Raw genomic sequence first — 23,038 nt, 5'->3', positions numbered from 1 at the left:
TCTAAGAGTTGTGTTAACACAAGTTAATAAAATTATTTTTTTTATTATTGAAATATTTTCCAAGGTGAAGTTTCAACCAATTCCTTTTTGGCAATTTCTATGAAATTGAGCTCCGATTTTGCATAGGTTCCTTCTATGGGGCTTTTTGTTTTGTTTTCTGATACCAAGTAGCTTTCTGTGTTTATCTCCTTTGGTTTTGTGGAGATTGATAGGATGAGGTAACGCATGCTCACTACCCCGAACACTGCCATGCAGTGATGGAAGCAGTTACCATCAGATGTGCCCAGTCTCTACCTTCTCACACTGCCGCGGGCACCGGATGGCCAGGGGAACTCGCTGGTGGCTACAGTGCGCCGTCTGAGCATCTCCACCCTTTTCTTGGTCCTTTCCACCATCTAGAGCCCATGACGCTCGGCACCACCCCAGTCACCAGGCCTTCGCCCTGGCTTTCTCCTTCTCGGGGTCCTGCTCTTTGCTTGGTATGAATTTCTGCTTATGTGCTGAAGGGGAAAGACTGAGGATAGATCGTGACCTTTGGGGATGATGTCTTGCTGTGGCTGTCCCACTCATTAGCATCATCATTGATGGAATTTAATAGTGGGCTGAGTATGGAGACAGGATATTTTGGGGTCAGATACCCTTAGTTCCTTCAAACTGCACAACACAAGGAATTACTCTCTCTACTCTAGACCCAGAGCTGAAGTCTGTCTTCACTAGCCCCGTGAGAGCTGATCTCACCTCAGACAACTTCATAATTTAAGAGGGGAAGGAAGTGACTTATGCAAGGTCTGGCAGTTGGCTGCGGTGTCAGTGCAGGGACCAGAATCTGTATCTCCCATCCCTTGGTGTACTGTTAGAACTACACCATGCTATGTACTCCTGTGAATTGTACTGAAACATTTCATGTTGTATAGTATTTAAAAATCCTCCAAATTTTTCTCATTATGAATACATTCTCTTGCACAACTGAAAGTCTGGTTGAAAAAAGTCTGGAAGTCATTAGATCAAAATTTCAGAAGCCAGGAATCTTAAATTCCACAGCCTTAAAGTTTGGGTGTCAGAATAACATAATAGTAAAACATACTGTCTCTGACATAATCCCAACCACTTGTGACCTTGTGCAAGTTGTGACAGGCGTGCTACTTAACCTCTCCTAACCCATGTTCCCTCTTATGTAAAACCTTAGTATCTGAGTCATAAAGATTTGGAGTGTATGAATCTTCAAATCTTAGCATTACCAAATCATAGATTAGTCAACTGGTTCATAGATTCTTAAATGGAATTCGTACTTCATCGTTTCATCTTTAATGACCAAAATGGAAAAGAGAGGAACGATTAGGATGGCTTTCATCTTTCCCATTTATCCACCTATCCACCACCCATCCATCCATGCATGCATGCATCCATCCATCCATGCATCCATCCAAGCACGCATTCGCTCATGCATTCACACTCTCATTCATCACGCATGGACTTACGCATGCATCTGTCACATAAATCCTCCTCTGTGACAGGCCCTTGGAAGATGACCCCATCCTCGAGGAGCTCCCAGGCTCCCACAGTAGACTTCCTAGAGTAATTGTCCGCTTTCTCTGGGCTGTCAGTTTCCCCTACAGTGACAGTTTCCCAGGCTTCACCCGTCTCGGACTTGGCGGCCATTACTTGCCACGTGCAGAGATTCTATCCACAAAGTGTGAATCTTACCTGGCTGGAGAACTGCGATGCATTCAAGGGAGCTGAGCAGTCCACATCCAGGCAGAATAGCGATGGGACCTACACCCTGGAAAGCTTGCGATGGGTGAACGCGTCCGTGCAGGGGTCTGAGAGGGTGCTCACCTGTATGGTGCAGCATGAGGCACGGACTCCCGTCCGGGCCCACCTCATACTGTTCCCAGCAGCCCACGCCACGTACAAGCCCATTGAAAGCCCAGGTAAGCCGACCTCTTCTCTTGTGGGCAGCGGGGTCATCTCCCTCTCCTGAGCGGATTCCAGAAGGCATTGGGAGGGGGGGTAATTGTTAGTCTTGCCCAACTTAAGAGTCTGTGAGTCTTTGAATAACCAGAATGGCTTCTGGCCTGTGTCTTCCCTTAGATGTGGCCATCCTGAAAGGTTCTTTCATTTCTGAGGAGAGACAATCTCCCAGCTCAACCTCCTTGGAAATTCCCGAGAGCTCAGCTTGGGATGCTCATTTACTAGTTATTCTGAGATGGCCTTTAGCAACGATTTCTTGGTAAAATAGTGTCTTTGGGTTATATATGAAGAGACTTGTCTATCAGCCTTACCCTGTGAACCCCATGATGTCTGCTCTAATGACAGCAGGCTTTTTCATTTAATTCTTGTACAGGTACTTAACCTCTCTGTGCTTCAGCTTACTCATCTGGAGAAGAGTCTAATGCAGTGTAGATGGGTCAAATGAAGGTTCCTAACTAATAGAGTCCTTATGAGGATTAAGTGAATTAATATATATAAACTCTACATATATGTCTGCAGTAAATGTCAGCTACTATTATTATTTGAATTCCAACAAAATTATTTTAAAGTTTAATTTACAGTAATTATAGCTTTGTAAACTCAGGGAACCAAGTCAATTATCCTCTCAGAGCCTCAGTTTATTAATCTATAAATGGTGCTAATGATACCAACCTCCTAAGATTGTATAAAAGGTTAATTTAAATGACTACACGGCTTTGAGGATGCCGAGCTTTATACCTCTAGAGGTTTGTATCTCTAGACGCTGGCACACTGGCTGGTGTGTGACAGGTGCTCAAAATCAATATTTGTTGAGTCACTTTCAAGGTGAAGCTAAAAGATCAAGGTCATCTCTTATTTCCAAGAAGAAGCTGAGTGTAGAGGAATGAACATGGGCTTAGAATCAGGTAGAAATGGATGCAAATAGTGGTTCTGAAACTTCCTGGCAGCATGACATTGGAGGAGGTATGTAAACTCACAGAGCCCCAGCTGATGTCTCCTTCTGCCCGCTGGTATTTAGGTACAGAGATGACTGCCCTTATCTTTGTGGCTTTTCTCCTGGGCCTCAAGGTGCTGCTGGTGATCAGTTTCACAGTCGTCTACGTCCACAGGTGGTGGGACCTGCGACAGGTAAATTGAGGGCAGGCCTTAGTCCTTAGGGAGGGATGTCAGGGCCGTTGTCAGGGGCTGGCAAGTGGAGTCCAGGGCACTCCCACAAAGTCACATGGTCCCCACAGTGGCGATCCAGCCTCCAGAAACATTTGTGAACACTTATTTTCTTCAGATGTCTCCTGGAATTCTAAGAGCTCTGAGCTCGCATGCATTTTTCAGTGCCCTGGAGTTCGAAGGTTTTCAAATTACATTCCTTGGGACCTCAGAGGAGGGGAGATCCAAGGTGTACAAGTGGGATGAAGGTCAAACCTTTGAGACCCAAACTCCAAAGAGTCCCTCCATAAATTACTATTTATTTTAGTTTTTATATGATATATGTTTGGGATGAATTAGGAAGTATTGGCAAAATCAACTAATAAATCTTATGTAAGCGACTTTCAGGAGCTGACTAGCCGTGAAGATGAATGTGGCTGTGGAAGAGAGTTCAGAACTCAGAAAGAAGCACTGAAGTGTAGTTTTTAGGGGCTTCATTTCTGATCTGCACCATGAACCCAGGCCAAGCAGAATGCCTGTCACTTAGCAGATGCTCAATAAATATTTGTGAAATGAATAATGAATGATTTTTCCTACAGCTCCTGCCTGCCCTGTGATCCATTGCATCCTGCCTTCCCCAAAAGGCTCAATTGGAGAGAAGAAACTTTACATGTTTTAAATTTTATATAAATGCTATTATACTGTATACAACATTCTGGAACTTAATTTTTATGCTTAACACTGTTTTGTGTGTTTTAATAATGTTGATATATATAGCTATATTTTATTAATTTCCTACTGCTCTACAGTTTTTTATTGTAAGATATGCTACAATCTATCGATGCTTCTCTAGATGGAACTGAAACTTTATTTAATGTCCTGCTAGTGCACCTTGGCAACACACATTCTATTTTTGTTTCCTTGGCCAAGCCATGAACTCTAAGAGCTCTGAGCTGTCACGCATTTTGGGGAGAGTCCCTCTTGTTCCTCTTGTTTGGGCCATAAGCAACAGTGTTGGTATCATTTGGGAGCTTTTGTTATACAAAGATAAGCTTTAAATTTTTTATCAAGTTTTGCTGTTTGATTTATGCCTCTGACCTAGACATGTTTTTCTGGTACCTGTGTCTGTGTGTATTATAGGTGGTAGGGATCTTTTCTTTTTCGATTACAGTTGACATTCAATATTATTTTATATTAGTTTCAGGTGTTCATCATAGTGGTTAGACACTTACATAATTTACACAGTGATCCCCCCAGTAATTCTAATACCCACCTGGCACCATTCAGAGTAATTACAATATTATTGACTGTATTATATTCCCTAAGCTGCACTTTACATCCCCACAACCATTTTGTAACTACCAATTTGTGCTTCTTAATCCCTTCACCCTTTTCACCCAGCCCCCCGGGCCCCTCCCATTTGGCAACCACCAGTTGTTCTTTTTCTTCCACAAAGATTAATTCTAATTATCCAGCACTCGGTGACCCACACTGCCACCTTTGCCATATATCAAGTTTCCGTACATATACGATTTTCTTTATGAGCTTTCTGTTGCATTGAGCTACTTGTCCATCTCTCTGTCAGAACAACCCTGTCTTAACGAGGATAGCTTTATAATAATTTTGAACTTCTTTTGGGAAAATCTTCTTGAGCTAGTCTTGACTCAAATGCAGTTTAGAATGACTTTGTCGGGTTTCACGAAAAATCCTCTTAGAATTATTATATAATTGTGTCGAATTTATATATTAATACTGAGTTTTCCCATCCATGGATATAATATACCTCTATTTACTTAGGTTTTTAAAAGACTTTCAATTCACAATTCACATAAATTAATGTTCTTGTGCATCTCTAATTAGAGTTATCTTTGACACTTTCTAGTTTATAGGATCTTTTAAAATCACAATTACTGTTCTCAGTGGGTTTTGGCTACTCTTTAGGATGTTAATTGATTTTGACCAGCAGTCTTACAACCAGCAGCTTATAAAACTCTTACTAGTGTTAATAATAGTCTGGGCATTCTTTTTTTGTGTAACTCTTACAACGTTAATCTAGTTACCTAGAGTTGGTTTCTACCTTTATCAAAGTTACATATGCACAGGGTTGAAGAGTCAACTGGTTCTACAAGTTCTGCTTGTGAAAACCGGGTCTCCCTAACCTCCCACAATTTTTTGCCTCTCAGAGGCAACCATTTTCAGCTCTTTTAACTAATTATTTTAGCTTTTGCTGCCACATCTCATACAGCATGCTTCTATTTCTCATTTTGATTTCTCACCCTTCGGCATGATTTATGGCCCACCCACTAAGGAAGATGGGACATAAGGTTCTGTCACTCCTGACCTCGTGCCCCACATGCACACAGTCTATCCCACCACCCTACTATCATTGTTATAATTCTGAATAACTGAATAATCAGTGTCTACATTATAATGACCATGAAATTGGCATTTACAGCTGAATCTAGTAACATTCCCTTCTTTGCTATGTTGATCCCTCACGTGTACATTTGTGTACACACCACCATGGCAGGATGCAGACCACAGAGGTCTCCCTGGGCTAGGCCTTTATAGTGACCCCATCCTCGCTGTACCACTCTCAAATGCCAATCTGCTCTTCATTTTATAATTTCCAGAATGTGATATAAGTGGAATCATACAGTCTGTGACACTTTGAGATTGATTTTGTTCACCCAACATAATGTGTTTGAGAAACTTACAGATTGTTGCACATGTAAATAATTCATTCCTTTTCATTGCTGAGTAGTACTTCCTTGTATAGGTGCACCAGTTTGTTTAACTATTCACCTATTATTGGACATTTTCCAGTTTTTTGTTATTATAGAGAAAGCTACTATAAACATCATGCACATATTTTTGTGTGGACATAAGATTTCATGTCTCTGAGATAAATGCTGTGTAATTGCTGGGTCATATGACCTACTTCCTTCCCTGAAGAAGTCCGGATACTATTCCTTTTGTTGGATGGAGGCACATACCAGTTATGAGGTCCACCTTACACTTACATTCGGGCTAATTTACACCAATAAAGGGCTGAGATACAGAGTCATTCAGGAGCAGGCCTGGTTCCATCCCAGTGTGGACCAGGCTCAGGTGAGCCCTCTTCCTTCCTCCTGCTGACTAGCTCTTGCTGAGGCTGGTGTGCATGAGGCCACGAGCCAGCTCCATGCTAGGATCCTGGGGTTGGGGTTTGGGACACAGCCCACAACCAAAGACCCTTCTCGTCCTGGGCTCCCAATGGGGCAGCACCATGAAGACCTCAGATGCGCTGAGGGGCCCAGTGGAGAGCAGAGGCCCCAGGCAGGGGGAAGCACGATTTCCTGTAGGCCTGCCCAAGTCTCTCTGAAAACTAAGATGAGTAATTCTCACCCTGTATTTGCCTACTCTGCCTGACTTTATTTCACAACCTAGAAGCAGGAACTGTTTAGAATCTAGAAGCAGCTGCTGTGCCAAAGCCTTATCACCCCATCCTAGGCGCTTCCTCTTATATCACAGGAGGTGGGGCTTCATTCCTCTCACAGAGCAGGGAGTCCGGGTTCTCCCAGCACACATTTGGACACAGCAGGCTCCCCAGGCCTCCAGGATGCCTGTCCCTGCCTCCTGGCCCCACCCTCCTCCTTGCTTGCTGCTGACTCTACTGCTGGGCCTCACAGGTGAGCACCCCTTGGGGTACACGCCCCTCTCACTCCCCCTCGACCTCTTTCTGCTCCTGAAATTTTAGAGTCTCCAGGAAAACAGGGTGTATGATCCAGGGCTGCACAGAAGGCCAAAGACAGAGCCATACCTGAGAGCATGAAATCAGGGATCTGAGCATTTTCTCTGTGGGTCCAGAGCCTGCACCTGGTCAAAACAGATGATGCTTCAGACCACAACAGTGACAACTTTGTGTGTATTAAACTCTCTAATCTTCACAACGTCCCTGTGTGAGGACTATGACTACTACCCCCTATTTGCAGATGGGGAACCTGAGGCAGAGAGATTGACTTGTCCAGTGTCACCTTTGTGAGGCAGTGGTTCAGCAGGGATTCAAGCCCAGGCCGAGCAGCCCCAGAGCTCATTCTTTTAACCATGTTACGCAGCTTCGCAGTGGAGGCTGATTGTGGAAAAACCCGAAAACACAGAGAAGTAAACCATAGAATTGTCATCACCCATCGGGCCGCTCAGAGACCCGCAGTTCAGATTCTGCTGTTTGCTCAGGAACGTTTGTTAATGTGCTACAGGTTCCTGTGTGCCAAGTGTGTTACTGAGCTTTTAATGTGTATTATAATTTTACTTAACCCTGAAAGCACCCTGTGTTCCAGCAGGCAAGGCCACTCTCTCTATATATTTGTGATGCATGTATCTGTGCGTGTTTGTGTGTGTGTGTGAGTGGGTGTGAGGGAGTGCACACACACACTCACACACATGCGCACGGGACTTGTGAAAAGCTTTTCCTTCTGTTCTCTTCAAATCCTTTCCAGTCCACATGAAATGCACGGGAACAGAGCGTTAGTTCCCTCTGCCTCTCAGGCACTCTCCCTCCTCTCTCCTTTTCTAAACTTACCACTTACCCTCCCCAAACCGTCAAGACAAGCAAGCTTCTCTCTTGGTAAAGTGAGTAGAATTTTGTGCCTTATAATCATGGCATCCCTCTTCCGTGATGGATGCAGTGAGGAGGAAAAATGGGATAAAAGATACAGAGACTCCTGCCCCTGTGACCTATCTCTGTAATTATATCCATGTCAACATCTATATCCATGTCTGTTTCTATAACTACACCGACACGGACACCTGCACCTGCACCTGCACCTGCACCTGCATCTGTGTCTATATCCATTTCCTTCTCTACATCCCCTGATGTCTGTTGAGGCATCGAGGCCCCAGGAAGTATAATGAGCGGTGACTTTTCAGTTCCTTGACCGCTCCCCACTGGGGACACCGTTGGAAATTCTTGCGTCGTTATCTCATGTCGCCATCATTTCCAAGGAAGGTCCTCTTGTCACCCTGCCTGCAGGAGAGAGAGCAGAGCACAGAGTTCCAAGGCGCTCAGGGGTAAATGGTAGAGCCATTACTGGAACTCAAACAGCCTGACGCTGGAGCTCACTGGTTTCACCTTCTTCCCGTGTCCTGCCCATGAGATTTCTGCCACTAGTGACCAGGGGTGTGGGGAAGGGTGGGTGCGGTGGGGAGGGTTTGTGGTTGTCTGCTTCTTGCTTATGCACAAGATGCTCCTGGGGTTTTTTGTTGTTTTTGTTTTGTTTTTTCCAAGTCATCCGGTTGGAAAACTCAGTTTCTGACATAATTTCCACAAATTTGCCCACTGGAAATAGGCTTCAGTTTTCCGGGGAGCAGTCTGACTGGGCAATTCACACATTTAATACACATGTTTTTTGGATACCTACTATGTGCAGGAACCATTATGGGAACTTGGGCTGTGGTGGTGAATAAAAAAGATAAAGTAGCTGTTTTCATGGGGCTTATATCCCAGTGGGGAAATGACAGTAAACAAGGGGCATAATAAATAAGTAAATAATATAGAATATTAGAAAGTGATAAGTGCTAAAGCAAAAATTAAATGTTGCTGGACAAGAGAGTTGAGGGAATCTGTAAGGTGGGATGTGTTTTAAACAGTGTAGTCTGGGTGGGCATCACGGAGAAGGAGGAGCCTGAGCCAAGGTTAACAGCAGGCTGTGGGCGAGCCATGTGGTCATCTGGGGGATGAGCTTTCCTATGGGAACAGCATGTGCAAAGGCCCTGAGAGTGGAGTCTTCCTGCTGTGTTCAGCTACTTGAGCTTCTGCTCTGAGACAAAGGTTACCATTGTAAGGTTTTGAAGAAAGAAGTGACATAATCTGATACAAGTTTTCCGTTATAATATTTTCTTGAGGACAGACTACAACTGGACGCAGAGAGAAGAGCATTCGTGCAGTCAGGAAGAAGTGACTTGTACCAGGACAGCAGCCAGTGGAGACAGGGGAAAGATGGAGAAACTGGGTGCATGCTGAAGGGGAGCTGCAGGATTTCTGAGGCATTAGATTCTGGGTAGGAGAGAAAGACCCCACACGTTTGGGACCTGAGCACTGAAGAATAAAGGTGCCTCAGGTGAGACAGAGAGAGCTGTGGGGGACTCAGGAGTTCACTTTGGACATGTTAACTGTGACATGTTTCTTTCCATCTAAAGAAAAATGTGAGTGGGCAGTTGGACATACAAGCCCAGAGTTCAGAGGAAAGGCCGTGGTCACAGATGTAAACATGAGAATTACAGATGCACAGATGGCAGAGTTTTTGCTATTCTCTGTTCCTCACTGACAAAACTGAGATGTGAGAGGAGAAATAGCCTTTCGTGACTTTTAGGTGCCATTTTATGAAGAAGTAAAGCTGGAAGCTACAGCAGCAGTTCTCGTGACCATGAGACAAGCCTAAGGCAAAATAAACTGAGGCTGAGGCAAAAAAGTTTCTTTAATGACACCTCTGAGCTGTGTGTTATGTGAGATAATTAATGCCCTTGGTTGCTTAAGTCAGTTATGTTTGGACATTTATCTGTGGTCCAAAGCATCCTAATTGATATTAGCCATGCAACAGAATACTTTAGAGCCATTGAAATTCATGCTACAAAATCATTTATTAACACTGGATGTGCAAGAGGAAAAAAATTACAAAATAGTATGTTCCAAATTTTATTAAAAACAAGTATACTAATATGAATTTATTTGCCAAGAAAAAGTTTTTAGAAATAGTTATCTCTGATATAGTTGTGTCTGAAAGACAGAAATTTAAATGTTTCCTTATTGCATATTTGCATTTTCTGTTTTTTTCTACAAGCATGTTCAGTATGCCTCAGAGATATTGAGGGATCGGTCCCAGATCTCTGTAATAAAATGAGTCATAATCTTTTTGCTGGTGGAGAGTCTCCTTACTTTCCACATGTCAAATACGCAGCCACTGTGACACACAATAAAGTGAAGCACAATAAAATGAGGTCTGCGCGTATCACTCAAGATTCTGCCACCCTTTTCCGTTTCTCTGTCAGTTCAGTGTGATCCTGGGGAGGAATGAAGTGTAAGCATGTGTTTTCCTAAGCTATCTTGAACTGGGAGTATGCTCTTTTAAGAAGAAAAGTTGTATTTTTCTTTTCCAAAGTGTTTTGTGAGATGAAATTGGATAAGACCAGGGATTTATTTTTTTAGTGAATACAGAATATTACAGTTTTCATTTCCCTTCCTTAGTTATCATATCATGATTTTGTACTATTTCCTATCAGAATTTCCTCTGTGAAGTAAAAACAGTCCCAAAATGAAGGGTCTTCAGGGCTCATGGGAACAGCAGATGATACTAAGTCACCACAGTTAATAGTGAATTGCTCCTGGGTGGTTTAGAATCATCTTGAGATGAAGCATCCTGATGTCTGGACCCATCTGTTTCCTAAGAGCTACTGCAACGAGATCGGGCTCATCTATTTTGCTTTCCTCAAGCACCCATTCTTTTTCGTCTTTTCCATCCAGAGACAAATGTGTTTCTTTATAAAAATGGCCTGTCTCCAGGTTTAACGAGGATATGGCAAATTCAAGCCTTTGCAATTCAAACCCTAGGCCAACACCTATGGCTTCTATGAAGCTTTCTTTCAGGGCCCAATTCCTATAACACATATGCAGCCGAGTCCATTCATCCTTAAAGCTTCTGATTGTTTCCCATTCTTTGTTGGTAACCTTTCTTTTCATAATAGGAAAGCATTCTGAAATTGAACCACAACCTGGAAAACTGATTTTATTACAGTCAAATCTCAGTTCTCGTATGTCTCCCTTCTTGAACAACGCAGTTCTCTACTGAGCTGTTCAAAGTAAAAACGTCTCGGTTGTCCAACAAAACTTCGGTTTTGGACCTGACAACCCTTTTATGCTGATACCTGCATGATTAGTCACATGTCTCTCAGGAAACAAACAAAGGAGAGAATGCACAAGTACGAGTCATGCTAAACCTTGCGTTGTTAACATCTCAGGAAATTGTGCTGTGAATATTTTCGTGTTTTTTTGGCTTTTGTTGATGCTTATTATTATTAAATATGTATAGTATGTCACCATGGGTCCTAAGAAAGTTAGTGATAGCAGCAAAAGGAAAAGCAAAGTTGTGAGAACAACAATAGAGCTTAAAAAAGAAATAACTGCAAAGTATGATAGAGGTGTTTGAGTGTCTGATCTGGTTACCGAGCATCGCATGGAGAAATCGATGATTAGCCCAATTTTAAAATATAAAGAGGCCATCAGGAGTGCCGATGTTGCTAAGGTTGTGACAGTGCTCATGAAAAAATGATCACAGGCTATTGAAGAAGTAGAAAATTGTTGTTGACTTGGATAAATGAAAAGAAGTTAGCCGGTGATAGCATTTCAGAGGCAACGATATGTGAAAAAGTAAAGATGCTGCATGCTGACCTCCTGAAAGACACCCCTGGAATGAGTGCTGAAAGTGATTCGTTAAAGGTTCGTAGGGGCTGGGGTTCGATAAATTTAAGAAAAGAAGTGGCATTCATAGTGTAGTGAGGCCCGGGGAAGCTGCCAGTTCTAACAAAGCAGCTGCTGATCATTTTGTTGACAGAATTTGAACAATACATAAAGGCCAAAGGATTTGTTCCCCAACTAGCGTTCAGTTGTGATCAGATAGGCCTCTTCTGGAAGAAAATGCCGAAGAGGACCTACATCACACAGGAGAAGTCATTGCCAGGACACAAGCCAATGGAGGGCAGTTGACTTAATTGTTCCTTGGGAATGCAAGTGGGGACTTTAAGTTGAAGCCTCTACTCATCTAACATTCTGAAAATCCGCAAGTTTTCAAGAAAAACAATGTCATGAAAACAAGTTGACTGTGACATGGAGGGCTAATCGCCTGTGTGTTTTGTGGAGGATACTGTGTCCCCGGGCAAGTCCCTGGGCGTGCAGGCGGATGGTGACGGTGTGGAGGAGTTGGTGGGGGACCACAACACCGAGCTGACCACCGAGGAACTCCAAGACCTTCAGAGGGAGCAGCAGCAGACGGCAGCTAAGGGGCTTCAGCGGAGGAGGGAAGGGAGCATGTTCCTACTTCTCTATTCCAGGAAATGCTTGGGAAAAGGGGAGAAATGCAAAGTTTTATTGAGAAGATAGCACCTTGACCAAAAAGGGATAAACTTGTTCAGTGACAATGCAGTGTTTCACTTCAGGCAAGTGTTAAAACACAGGCAAAAAACAAACATCATTGGATAGGTTTTAGTGAGACAGGCCTGGTGAGCCTGAAGCAAGTTCAAGTGGAGCAGAGACAAAAGGGACAAAGAGCTCAGGAGGACAGCTGCCTCAGGTTTTTATGGAAGGGAATCCCCTACCGAACAATAACGTCCTTCCATCCCTCCGTCCCTCCATCCTCCATCCCTCCACCCCCCATCCCTCCATCCCTCCATCCTCCATCCCTCCATCCCTCCATCCTCCATCCCTCCATCCCCCATCTTCCATCCCTCCATCTTCCACCCTCCATCCCTCCATCTTCCATCCTCCATCCTCCATCCCCCATCCCTCCATCCCTCCATCCCTCCATCCCCCATCCCTCATCCTCCATCCTCCATCCCCCATCCTCCATCCCCCATCCTCCATCCCTCCATCTTCCATCCTCCATCTCCCATCCCTCCATCCCTCCATCTCTCCATCCCCTATCCCCCATCCTCGATCCCTCCATCTCTCCATCCCCCATCCCCCATCTTCCATCCTCCATCCTCCATCCTTCCATCCCCCATCCCCATCCCCCATCCTCCATCCCTCCATCCCTCCATCCTCCATCCCTCCATCCTCCATCCCCCATCCTCCACCCCCCATCCCCATCCCCCATCCCTCCATCCCTCTATCCCTCCATCCTCCATCCCTCCATCCCTCTATCCCTCCATCCTCCATCCTCCATCCCTCCATCCTCCATCCTCCATCCTCCATCCCTCCATCCTCCATCCTCCATCCTCCATCCCTCCATCCCTCCATCCTCCATCCTCCATCCCTCCATCCTCCATCCTCCATCCTCCATCCCTCCATCCCTCCATCCTCCATCCTCCATCCTCCATCCTCCATCCCTCCATCCCTCCATCCTCCATCCCTCCATCCCTCCATCCCTCCATCCTCCATCCTCCATCCTCCATCCTCCATCCTCCATCCCTCCATCCTCCATCCTCCATCCTCCATCCCTCCATCCTCCATCCTCCATCCCTCCATCCCTCCATCCCTCCATCCTCCATCCTCCATCCTCCATCCTCCATCCTCCATCCTCCATCCCTCCATCCTCCATCCTCCATCCTCCATCCCTCCATCCCTCCATCCTCCATCCTCCATCCTCCATCCTCCATCCTCCATCCCTCCATCCTCCATCCTCCATCCTCCATCCCTCCATCCTCCATCCTCCATCCTCCATCCCTCCATCCCTCCATCCCTCCATCCTCCATCCTCCATCCTCCATCCTCCATCCCTCCATCCCTCCATCCTCCATCCCTCCATCCTCCATCCTCCATCCTCCATCCTCCATCCTCCATCCCTCCATCGCTCCATCCTCCATCCTCCATCCTCCATCCTCCATCCTCCATCCCTCCTCTCCATAGTCAGTCATCCTTAGCTCTCAACATTAAAGGTAAGTTCTAGTGTGTATACAAATTTTCATTTTTTGCTGTACATTTCCTTTTTGTTAAATTTTCATTTACATTTCATGTCCTTTTTGTTGTTAAAGTATTTATAGATTAAACAGTACATTAGACATGTATTACAGAGAAGAAAGGTTAAAACAGGGAATCATTTGGAGTCTGGAACTGATTCATTCAATTTACACTATTTCTAGTGTGAAAAAAATCATTCGGTTTCGAAAGAAATCACTTCTCTAACAGCCTTCAGAGCAAATTAAGTTTGAGAACTGAGGTTCCACTCTATTTCAATTCCAACCTGTAGCTCAGGTTCAGCAGCAAGTACTGCACAGTCCCTTTAATGAGAGAAGTTAATGTTGAAATTGGGTAAGGATTCAATGAGTCTTTTGCAAGAAGTGGTTTTCCTTTTGCAGTTCCTTACAAACAAATATTAAAGGGATAATCAGTTTCTCTGCAGCTGACTTCCTTGTTCTCAGACAATCAGCCATGGCTGCCTTAGTGTCCCGGGCAAAGAAGACGAACTGGCCCAGAGTGCGCCTTCCATTGCTGGCACCAGCAGAACTGCTTGGTGGGGAAGAACTTAAACCCCCTCTCTGCCACATTATGTTACCTCTCTGTGCCTCAGTTTCCTCATTTGTAATAGTCACATTACAGGCTCGTTGTGAGGGTTACATGTATGACACATGCAATGTGCTGAGCTCAGGCCCGCTCAGGGTGCGCACTCGCCGATGAAAGCGGTTGTTGATAAACAGTTGGCAGAGCCCACGGGATCACATGCGATGCATCATTAACTGCTCTGTGCTTCCCTCCAGGAGGGGCAGGTGAGGAGGAGGTGCAGGTGATTCAGCCTCAGGAGCCAGTGTCCGTCGCAGCCGGAGAGACGGCCACTCTGAGCTGTACCATGACCTCCATATACCCCGTGGGGCCTTTCCAGTGGTTCAGGGGGACAGGGCCAGGCCGGGAGTTAATCTACAATTTCAGAGAGAGCAGCCGCTTCCCCCGAGTAACAAGTGTTGCAGATGCCACGAAGAGAGACAACCTGGACTTTTCCATCCGCATCAGTAACATCACCCCAGCAGATGCGGGGACCTACTACTGTGTGAAGTTCCGGAGAGGAGCCAATAATGACACGGAACTCAAGTCTGGAGGCGGCACCCAGCTCACCGTGAGTGGTGAGTACAGTGTGGGATTCCGTGTCCCTGGCATGTGACAACAGTCAGTAAAGATGCCCTCAGTTCTGTGAGCAGCAGCTAGGAATCAGTGCGGTGGTGGGTGCTTGTAGCCTTGATCTGATTCATGGGCAGACGTCACCTCTTCTGCAGATCAGGGAAACTCCATTCTCACCCCTCCAACGGGAAGAAATCCATCCAGGGCACAGAGAGGGAGGACGTGGTTATTTTGTCCTCAGAAACATCACATGGGAAGAATTCTTAAGAGGCACAGACTCACTCTTTACTCTGGCAGCCCTGGTGGGAGAAGATGCCCAGAGGTTGAAAAGTCCCTGTGGGTCTGTCCAGAAATTCCTCCTATGATCCAGGGCCCAACTCACACAGTCGCTGAAGCGTCTGAGCATGGCTGGGTGGCCTCAGAATGTCCCTCACCCTGGGCAGAGGTTGCCAAGTGGGCGACATTCCAGGATTCAGGATCCTGAGCATCTTGAGATAGCAAAAGTGCTCATTTAGAGTTTTCTGCAAGATGCTCAGGATCCCGAACCCTGGAATATCATCACACAGGGACCTAGTTCATTTCGCCCAACCCCCCCATTGGACAGGTGGAAGCCTGAGGCTGAGAACTGACAGGGTTCTTGCCCATGGTCACATGGCCAGTGACTGAGGGGATCGTTCCAGAACCTGATCTGACTCCAGGTCAGCTCCGTCCTGCCCTGTAATAGGAACCGCTTTCCATGGAAAATCCTGGTGCATTGTAGGCTCAGAATAAAAGCTCATTACACTGATCCATTGAACAGGGAGTGAGCATTTCTCCTTTTCATTGGCTTCCCTAAAATTCAGATGCTTCTCGCATTCAGATCCTGAGACCCAAGGTGGGTGGGAACTTCTTCCACCTTCAGCCACATCGCCCCAAATCAAGCATCCATGTCAGCGCCTAGGGCTGCCCCCCGTGCCACAGCTGCCTCACCCCCAGCGTGTGGAGAGAGCATCGTTCACTGACCGCCCCATCACCTGCACGTCACACACAGGAAGTGAAAGCTCAGAAGGAAGTGACTTGCTCAAGGTCACCTTGCTAGCAGGGGAGCCCAGGCACCTCAGTGCCATCTGTTTCTGGGGGAAGCAAGGACCTCTGGAACCGTGTCTGCAGGGAGCAGAACAGAAGGCAGGGTGGATGGAGAGACCATGCTAAGGGCAAACAACCAGAGGTAGGCAGGCTCAGGGCTGGGGGGCTGCAGGGCGGGTTTGGGAGCCTTGTGATACAACGAAACCTCAAGGGAGGCTGGCGGCACCATGCACTCCAGCCTTCTTGGGACCATCTGCATCCGCCCGACATCCCTGGAACTGCCCCAAGTTCCTGGTTGCCTGCAAGCAATATGTCCCCAGACTCACTTTCCAGGGCAAAGTGAGCCCTATTGTGGAGCCACCTGCTTACACCCACCAAGGGAGTGTTGGGACAGGAACCCATGTCACCCCTGGACTCCCATGCTGGGCACTGTGTCCTGCATGTGTCTGGCACAGAATTCTGCTTGGTTATGGCCACCCATACCTGTGAAGCATCCGCACCACAACATGAAGAGGCAGCCAGGGGACAGGGCTGGAAGAGAGGCGGAGACGAGGGAGCCCGTCTCAGGAGCGCTGATGGAAGAAGAGCTGACTTTCTATTCTGCCTGTTTTCTTGAACCCTATTTTTTGCCAAAGGTAAGAACAAAACCAGACAGGCGCCACAGATGCTGAAGCACATCCCGCTGAGGCCTACGTGCACGTGGCCAGGGGTAGACAGCAGCCACACAAATGCGCCAAGGTCTGCAGGAGCCCCCTGCTGAGAGCTTGGGTGAGACCCCTGTTGAGACAGCAGGGGCGGCTCCTGGCTATGACTGAATGATACATTCTTGGAATAAGCTATCTTTTCTCAGAAGGGACTGGATTAGGAAAACACTGATGCAAAAGCAGCTGCACACCGATTCCAGACCGGCTCTATGGCCAGCCGAATGCCCAAGGTGTGTCTGGCCCTGCGTGTTGGGGGGAGGGAGTGTTGCGGGCAAGAGTGTTTAAACACTGGAAACCTTCTAGGTTAAAGATGCATCTCCCTTACAATAGAAAATAAATTTTAAAGTTTTGGCAAATCTGAGATTTTTACAGCAAACCCACTAAAATGGAAGGTCCATGAGACAAGGAAGCCTCATCTCCGTTTCATTCTCAGAATCTTAGGATGGTGTGGCCCATGGGATGCACATGACTACTTGTTAAACAAATGAAGAGACCACAGAAGAATCCAAATTGCCAACCAAAATGAAGAACCAGAAAGTCAAGAACCTGAGAACGTGTAATGGACACAGAAGCACCCCAAGCAATAACATGGGCATTATTCCTGTCTCTGCAGACTGAGGATGGGGGTGCATTTCCTAGAGGGCACTCGGGCCCCAAGTGAGCAAGAGTTTATATTCTAGACTCACTTGTCAGGAGCCATTCTTTCATTTATTGCTAGAGGTTCCCCAGGCCTGGGCACTCAGGGGTGACTCCTCCCTACATTGAAGTCAAGGATGTAGACAGAAAGGGGGAAGGCAGTGGTCAGTGTAAGGTCTTTGAAGGTGGGCCCATGCTCTACTGATGGACATGAAAGTTTGGGGACCACAGGAAATACCCTGGGACACAGTGGGAAGGAAGAAGACAGCCCTTTCATTTCTCTCAGCCTCAGCCTTGTCATCTATAAAATTGTGAAAATCATGAACTTTTAAGACAGTTGAAAGTATTTGAGGTTCTCTGTCTGAATCACCCAGCGTAGAGGAGAACCCCCAAATCAATGTATTATATTAAGATTGTAACCCGGTTCACTTTGCTGGGCCTCAGCTTCACCACCTGCAGGAAGTGCGTTATCCCATCAACCTTCGCAGGAGGGTATGAGGATACAGTGACCCTGCTGGGAGAGCAGACCCTCAGTGACCATGGTGCTGTCTTCCCAGATCTTGGCCACCTGTTTCCTTGGATTCCTCAGTTTCCCCATCTGTGAAGTGGGGATGGGGTTGTGAGGATAGGAGAGGATGTCTAGGAAGCCCGAGATGTGGTGGTTCAGGGTGTTACTGAGCGTCAGTGCCCAGTGGTTAGACATAGGCCAGCGCCCTGCATGGCCCAGCTCGGCCACCTCCTGGCTCTTCTGTTGAAAAGGCCCCCAGGCCCTGTCTCCACCCTGGGAATTCTGATTTAACAGCTCAATGTGGACCTGGCAGCTGAATTTTTTTAACTACCCAGAAGATGCTAATGCAGAGCCAGGCAGAGAGCCCTGAGCTAGATGTTCTCCAAGGTCACAGAGGAAACCTTGTAATTTCCCCCCTGACAACGGTGGCTCCCCCTGCTGCTGGGGCTGAGAGAACAGCACCTTTAGGGGCACAAGTGCTTCAGAATAGCATGTGCCAGTGACAGCTCATCAGAGGCCCAAGAGAGTGAGCCCTGGGGGAGTGGCAGGGACACCCTCCCACGAGCAGGCCTGGGCTGAGAGTGGCCCCCTGCCCTCTCCGCCCCGAGGAGGGGCAGCCCAGACACCCTGTTCAGATCCGAGCTCCATTGCTGGGGACTCCTTCCCATCTCTAAACATGTGTGTGTCTAAACAGGTGCTAGAATTTCCACAATACTCACTGCTCAGCCCCAGAGCCTTTCCTGCCCCAAAACACCAAAATATCACTAATAAAATCTGCACTCCTTTTATTCAAAATGCTTCCATCTTCTGTAATGAGCTAATATGCTACAAAACGCCTGAGATCTTGTGTGTGTGTTTGGAAAACCTGTTGGCCTAATTTATTTCCTGAGGGGATCATTTAAAAAAAGAGGGAGATGACTATCAATTGGTAGTTTCAAGCACTTTTTAAAAAATTGATGGCCAATAGGCATATGAAAAAATGCTCAACGTCACTAATCATCAGAGAAATGCAAATTAAAACCGCAGTGAGATATGACTTCACACCTGTCAGAATGGCACCATCAACAAATCAACAAACTAGTGCTGGCGAGGGTGTGGAGAAAGGGGAACCCTAATGCAATGTTGGTGGAAATGCAGGCTGGTATAGCTACTGTGGAAAACAGTATGGAGTTTCCTCAAAAAATTAAAAATGGAACTGCCATTCGACCTAGTGATCTCACTTCTGGGACTACATCCTGAGAATTCCGAAACACCAGCCAGAAAGAATATATGCGCCCCTATGTTCCTAGCAGCGTTCCTTATAACAGCCACGATCTGGAAACAACCCAAGTGCCCATCAGTAGATGAGTGGATAAGAAAATGTGGCACATTCACACCATGGAATACTGTGCAGCTGTAGAAAACAAGGCTCTCTTACCCTTTGGGACAGCTGGATGGACCTGGAGAGTATTATGCTAAGTGAAATAAGCCAGGCAGAGAAAGACAAATACTATATGATCTTACTTATATGTGGACCCTAATGTACAAAATAAACTGAGGAACAAGATAGAAACAGAGATACGGATACATGGAGGAGACTGACAGCTGTCAGAGGGGACGGGGGAGGGGAGAAGATGAAGGGATTAGCCAAAGAACATACATATATGCATAACCCATAGACACACACAACAGCATGGTGATGGCCAGAGGGAAGGGGGGGGGTCAGAGGCTGGGTGGAGGTGAGCAAATGGGGGGGGGGTATGGGGACATCTGTAATAAGTGTCAACAATAAACATCAAGTTAAAATTAAGGTATAACTGACATATAACATAATATTAGTTTCACACGTACAACATAATGATTTGATATTATATATTATGTGAAATGATCACCACATAAGTATAGTTAATAGTCGTTACCATAAATAGTTATAAACATCTTTCTTCTGTGATGAGCACTTTTAAGATCTACTCTCTTAGCACCTTTCAAATAGGTTCTATAGTATTAGTAACTGTAGTTGCCACACTTTACATTACATCCCCATGAGTTCTTTGTATTATAACTGGAAGTTTGTACTTTTGAACCTCTTTACTAATTTCACCCCACCCCACACCTCCTTCTGGCAACCACTAATGATCCATTCCCTGTATCTATCAGTTTGAATGTGTATTTTTTGTATTATACATATAAGTGAAATTATAAGGTATTTGCCTCTTTCTCTGACTTATTTCACGTAGCACAGTGACCTCAAGGTCCACCCGTGCTGTTGAAAACAGCAAGATTTCATATTTTCATGCTGAATAATATCCCATTGCATATGTGTACAACGCATTTTCTTTATGCATTCATCCATCGGTAGGCATTTAGGTTGTTTTCATATCGTGGCTGTTGTAAATAATGCTGCAGTGAGCATAGGGACGTGTGCATCTTTTTGAGTTCCGTTCCTGTTTTTGTTAGAAAATACCCAGAAGTGGAATTGCTCCATCATATGATAGTTCTATGTTTAATTTTTTGAGAAACCTTCATGCGGTTTCCCTAGGGCTGTACCAACTTACATTCCCCCCAACAGTAGCGCCTTTTCTGGGCACCCTCTTTGAACTCCTGCTGTTTCTTGTCCTTGGGTAACAGCCAACCTAACAGTGCGAGGTTTCAGCGCTCCTGGAGGTCCCAGCTCATTGCGCTTTCACTTACATTTTCCTGATGATCAGTGATATTGAGCATCTTTTCATGTACCTGTTGGCCAGCGGTATGTCATCTTAGGAAAAATGTCTATTCGTATCTTCTGCCCGCTTTTTATTAGATCATTTGGGTTTTTCTTTTTTTTGCTATTTAGTTGTATAACTTCTTTATATATTTTGGATATTAACCTGTTATCAGATATGTGATTTGCAAATATTTTCTCCCATTTCATGTGTGCCCTTTCATCCTGTTGACAATTTTCTTTGCTGTTTAGAAGCTTTTTAGTTCGGTATAGTCCCACTTATTTATTTTTGCTTTTTCTACCTGTGCTTTTGGTGTCAGTTCAAATAATCATCACCAGACCAAGGTCAATGAGCGTACTGCCAGTGTTTTCTTCTAAGAGTTTTATGGTTCAGGTTTTACAGTCAAGTCTTTAATCAATTTTGTGTTGATTCTTGTATGCCAAAATAGTGGTCAGGTTTCATTCATTGGCATGTGTCTTTTGGTTTTCCCAGTAACATTTATTGAAGAGATTGTCCTATCCACACTGTATATTCTTGGGTCCTTTGTCAGCCTTCTTCATCTGGGTTTTGCACGGCAGCTGTGGGGAGCAAGATTTGAGGCGTTTCTTGGTGTTTCCACTCTGTTTTGAGTTTGCCTTCTTACTGCCTAAAAAACAGATAGTTTCAGAACTAGTGAGACCAGGTCTTATGATAACAGCCTGATTTAACCCTCACTGCAGTCCGGGAAGGAGAAATGCCCGTTGTCCCATTTCACAGATGGAACTGGGATGTGCCCCGCCACACCTCTCCTCATCTGGCCAACCTGGGTCCAGCTGTCATAGGGGTCCCTTTACCCCACTGCTTCCCTGCCTTTCCTTCTGTAAACACTTTCTCTGAGGTTGGGAAGGCTTCCAGGAAAGACCAGCTAGGAGAGTTAATAAGAAGAGTGAAACTCATCAGTAATTTTGTTCCTGTGCCCAGGCTGGTGGGAAATCACCGGGCAAGGAAAGAAGGTGGACTTTGAACTCAGGCCTGCAATTGCTTGTCAGCCCTGCCCCCCGCTCAGAGTTCACCTCTGGGGACATGAGTGTCCCCCTCTGTAAGATGAGGACGATGACACGCCCTCCCCGCATTATTGGAAGGATAAAAAACAATAGATGGGAAGGTTTTGACAGTGTCACATGCTTGTCATTAGTGGCAATAACCACAGTCATGTTCTTTGTTTATTATGTTCCTTTAAAGCCAAACCCTCTCCCCCCGAGGTATCAGGCCCCACGGGGAGGTCCACACCTGGGCAGACAGTGAACTTCACCTGCAAGTCCCACGGCTTCTCCCCCAGAAACATCATCCTGAAATGGTTCAAAGATGGGAATGAGCTCCGAGCCTCCCAGACCACCGTGGACCCAGAGGGAGACAGCCCTTCCTACAGCATCTCCAGCACAGCCACGGTGGTGCTGGCCCCGGGGGATGTTCGCTCCCAGGTCATCTGCCAGGTGGCCCACGACACCCTAAAGGGAGACACTCCTCTTCGTGGGACTGCCAACTTGTCTGAGATCATCCGAGGTAGATGCCCCTCACACCCAGCGCCAGCCCACACCTGGCCCCTGCCCTCCTGGCCTGCTCCTCCCCCTGCTCTTTGCTCCAGAGTTTGATTTTCCTGGATTCTAATTCCTGACAGTCCTTCCCCTCACCAGGCACCTGGAAGTACCTGTCACTCACACTGTTTAATGGTAGCTGCCAAGTGAACACCTACCACTGTACTTGGTAGTTTCACCTACTTTACCAGTAGCAATTCCAATAACTGAGCACCTGCTATCAGCCAAGCTCTTATGTGCTTGGTGATTTCATTTATTTTTCTACAGTTACTATGCTCCAACTGCATACCAGGGCTGTGCTTATTCACTTCACTTATGTTATCCTAATAGCAGCTACCAGTCCTTGAACACCTACTGTGTGCAGGGCACTGTGTTTAGTGATTTCGTTCATGTGAAAGAGTACCGTCGGTGTCTGAGCACCTGTCCTCTGATACCCTTGCAGGTGGGGGAGCTAAGTTAGGGAGCGCTCCCCTGTGATCTGTCTGTTCCATGAGGTCAGAGCTTCTGCCCTGTGCTGTTTCAGTGCCGCCCACCGTGGAGGTTACCCAACAACACACAGTGTCAAAGAACCAGGTGAACGTCACCTGCCAGGTGAAGAACTTCTACCCCCAGCGCCTACAGCTGACCTGGTTGGAGAATGGAAACACGTCCCGAACAGAAATGGCCTTGACCCGCATAGCGAACAAGGATGGGACCTTCAACTGGAGGAGCTGGATCCCGGTGAACTTATCTGCCCGCAGGGAGGACGTGACGCTCACCTGTCTGGTGGAGCACGATGGGCAGCCGGCAGTCACCAAAAACGTCACCCTGAAGGCCTCTGCTCCTGAGAAGAACCAGAGCACAGAGGGATCCTCTGGTGAGGCCTCCACTCCAACTGACCCGGCTCCATTTAAATTGTATCTTTACTTTTGCTGTTATAAGTAGTGACTCATGCTTATTATAGAATAATCTAGAAGTTTA

The 23,038-nt window shown here is 46.2% G+C and overlaps 1 protein-coding gene and 1 pseudogene across 4 annotated transcripts in view; one reads left to right on the top strand and one right to left on the bottom strand.

Moving 5' to 3' along the window:
* Positions 1-23,038, top strand: part of LOC308562552 (signal-regulatory protein beta-1-like) — a 35,321-nt gene that overhangs the window by 3,007 nt on the left and 9,276 nt on the right. Inside the window, exons 3-6 of one of the 3 annotated variants that reach the window (XM_081148764.1) lie at positions 1,605-1,931; positions 14,556-14,915; positions 21,726-22,046; positions 22,602-22,934. In XM_081148764.1, coding sequence (XP_081004890.1) covers positions 1,605-1,931; positions 14,556-14,915; positions 21,726-22,046; positions 22,602-22,934 — 1,341 coding nt within the window. Of the gene's footprint in view, positions 1-1,604; positions 1,932-6,655; positions 6,786-14,555; positions 14,916-21,725; positions 22,047-22,601; positions 22,935-23,038 lie in introns of those variants that run through there. The other 2 variants (XM_081148765.1, XM_081148766.1) reach the window with 2 other exon arrangements.
* On the bottom strand, positions 10,345-14,345 carry LOC308562803 (L-aminoadipate-semialdehyde dehydrogenase-phosphopantetheinyl transferase pseudogene; annotated as a pseudogene). Its single transcript has 2 exons — positions 14,025-14,345; positions 10,345-10,868 (listed from the first exon to the last, which is right to left on the bottom strand). The product of its transcript is annotated as an L-aminoadipate-semialdehyde dehydrogenase-phosphopantetheinyl transferase pseudogene (transcript).

Source organism: Miniopterus schreibersii (genome assembly GCF_964146895.1).
Source record: "Miniopterus schreibersii genome assembly, chromosome: 10".
Taxonomy (NCBI): Eukaryota; Metazoa; Chordata; class Mammalia; order Chiroptera; family Miniopteridae; genus Miniopterus; species Miniopterus schreibersii.
This window is presented reverse-complemented; position numbering and strand designations above follow the sequence as displayed.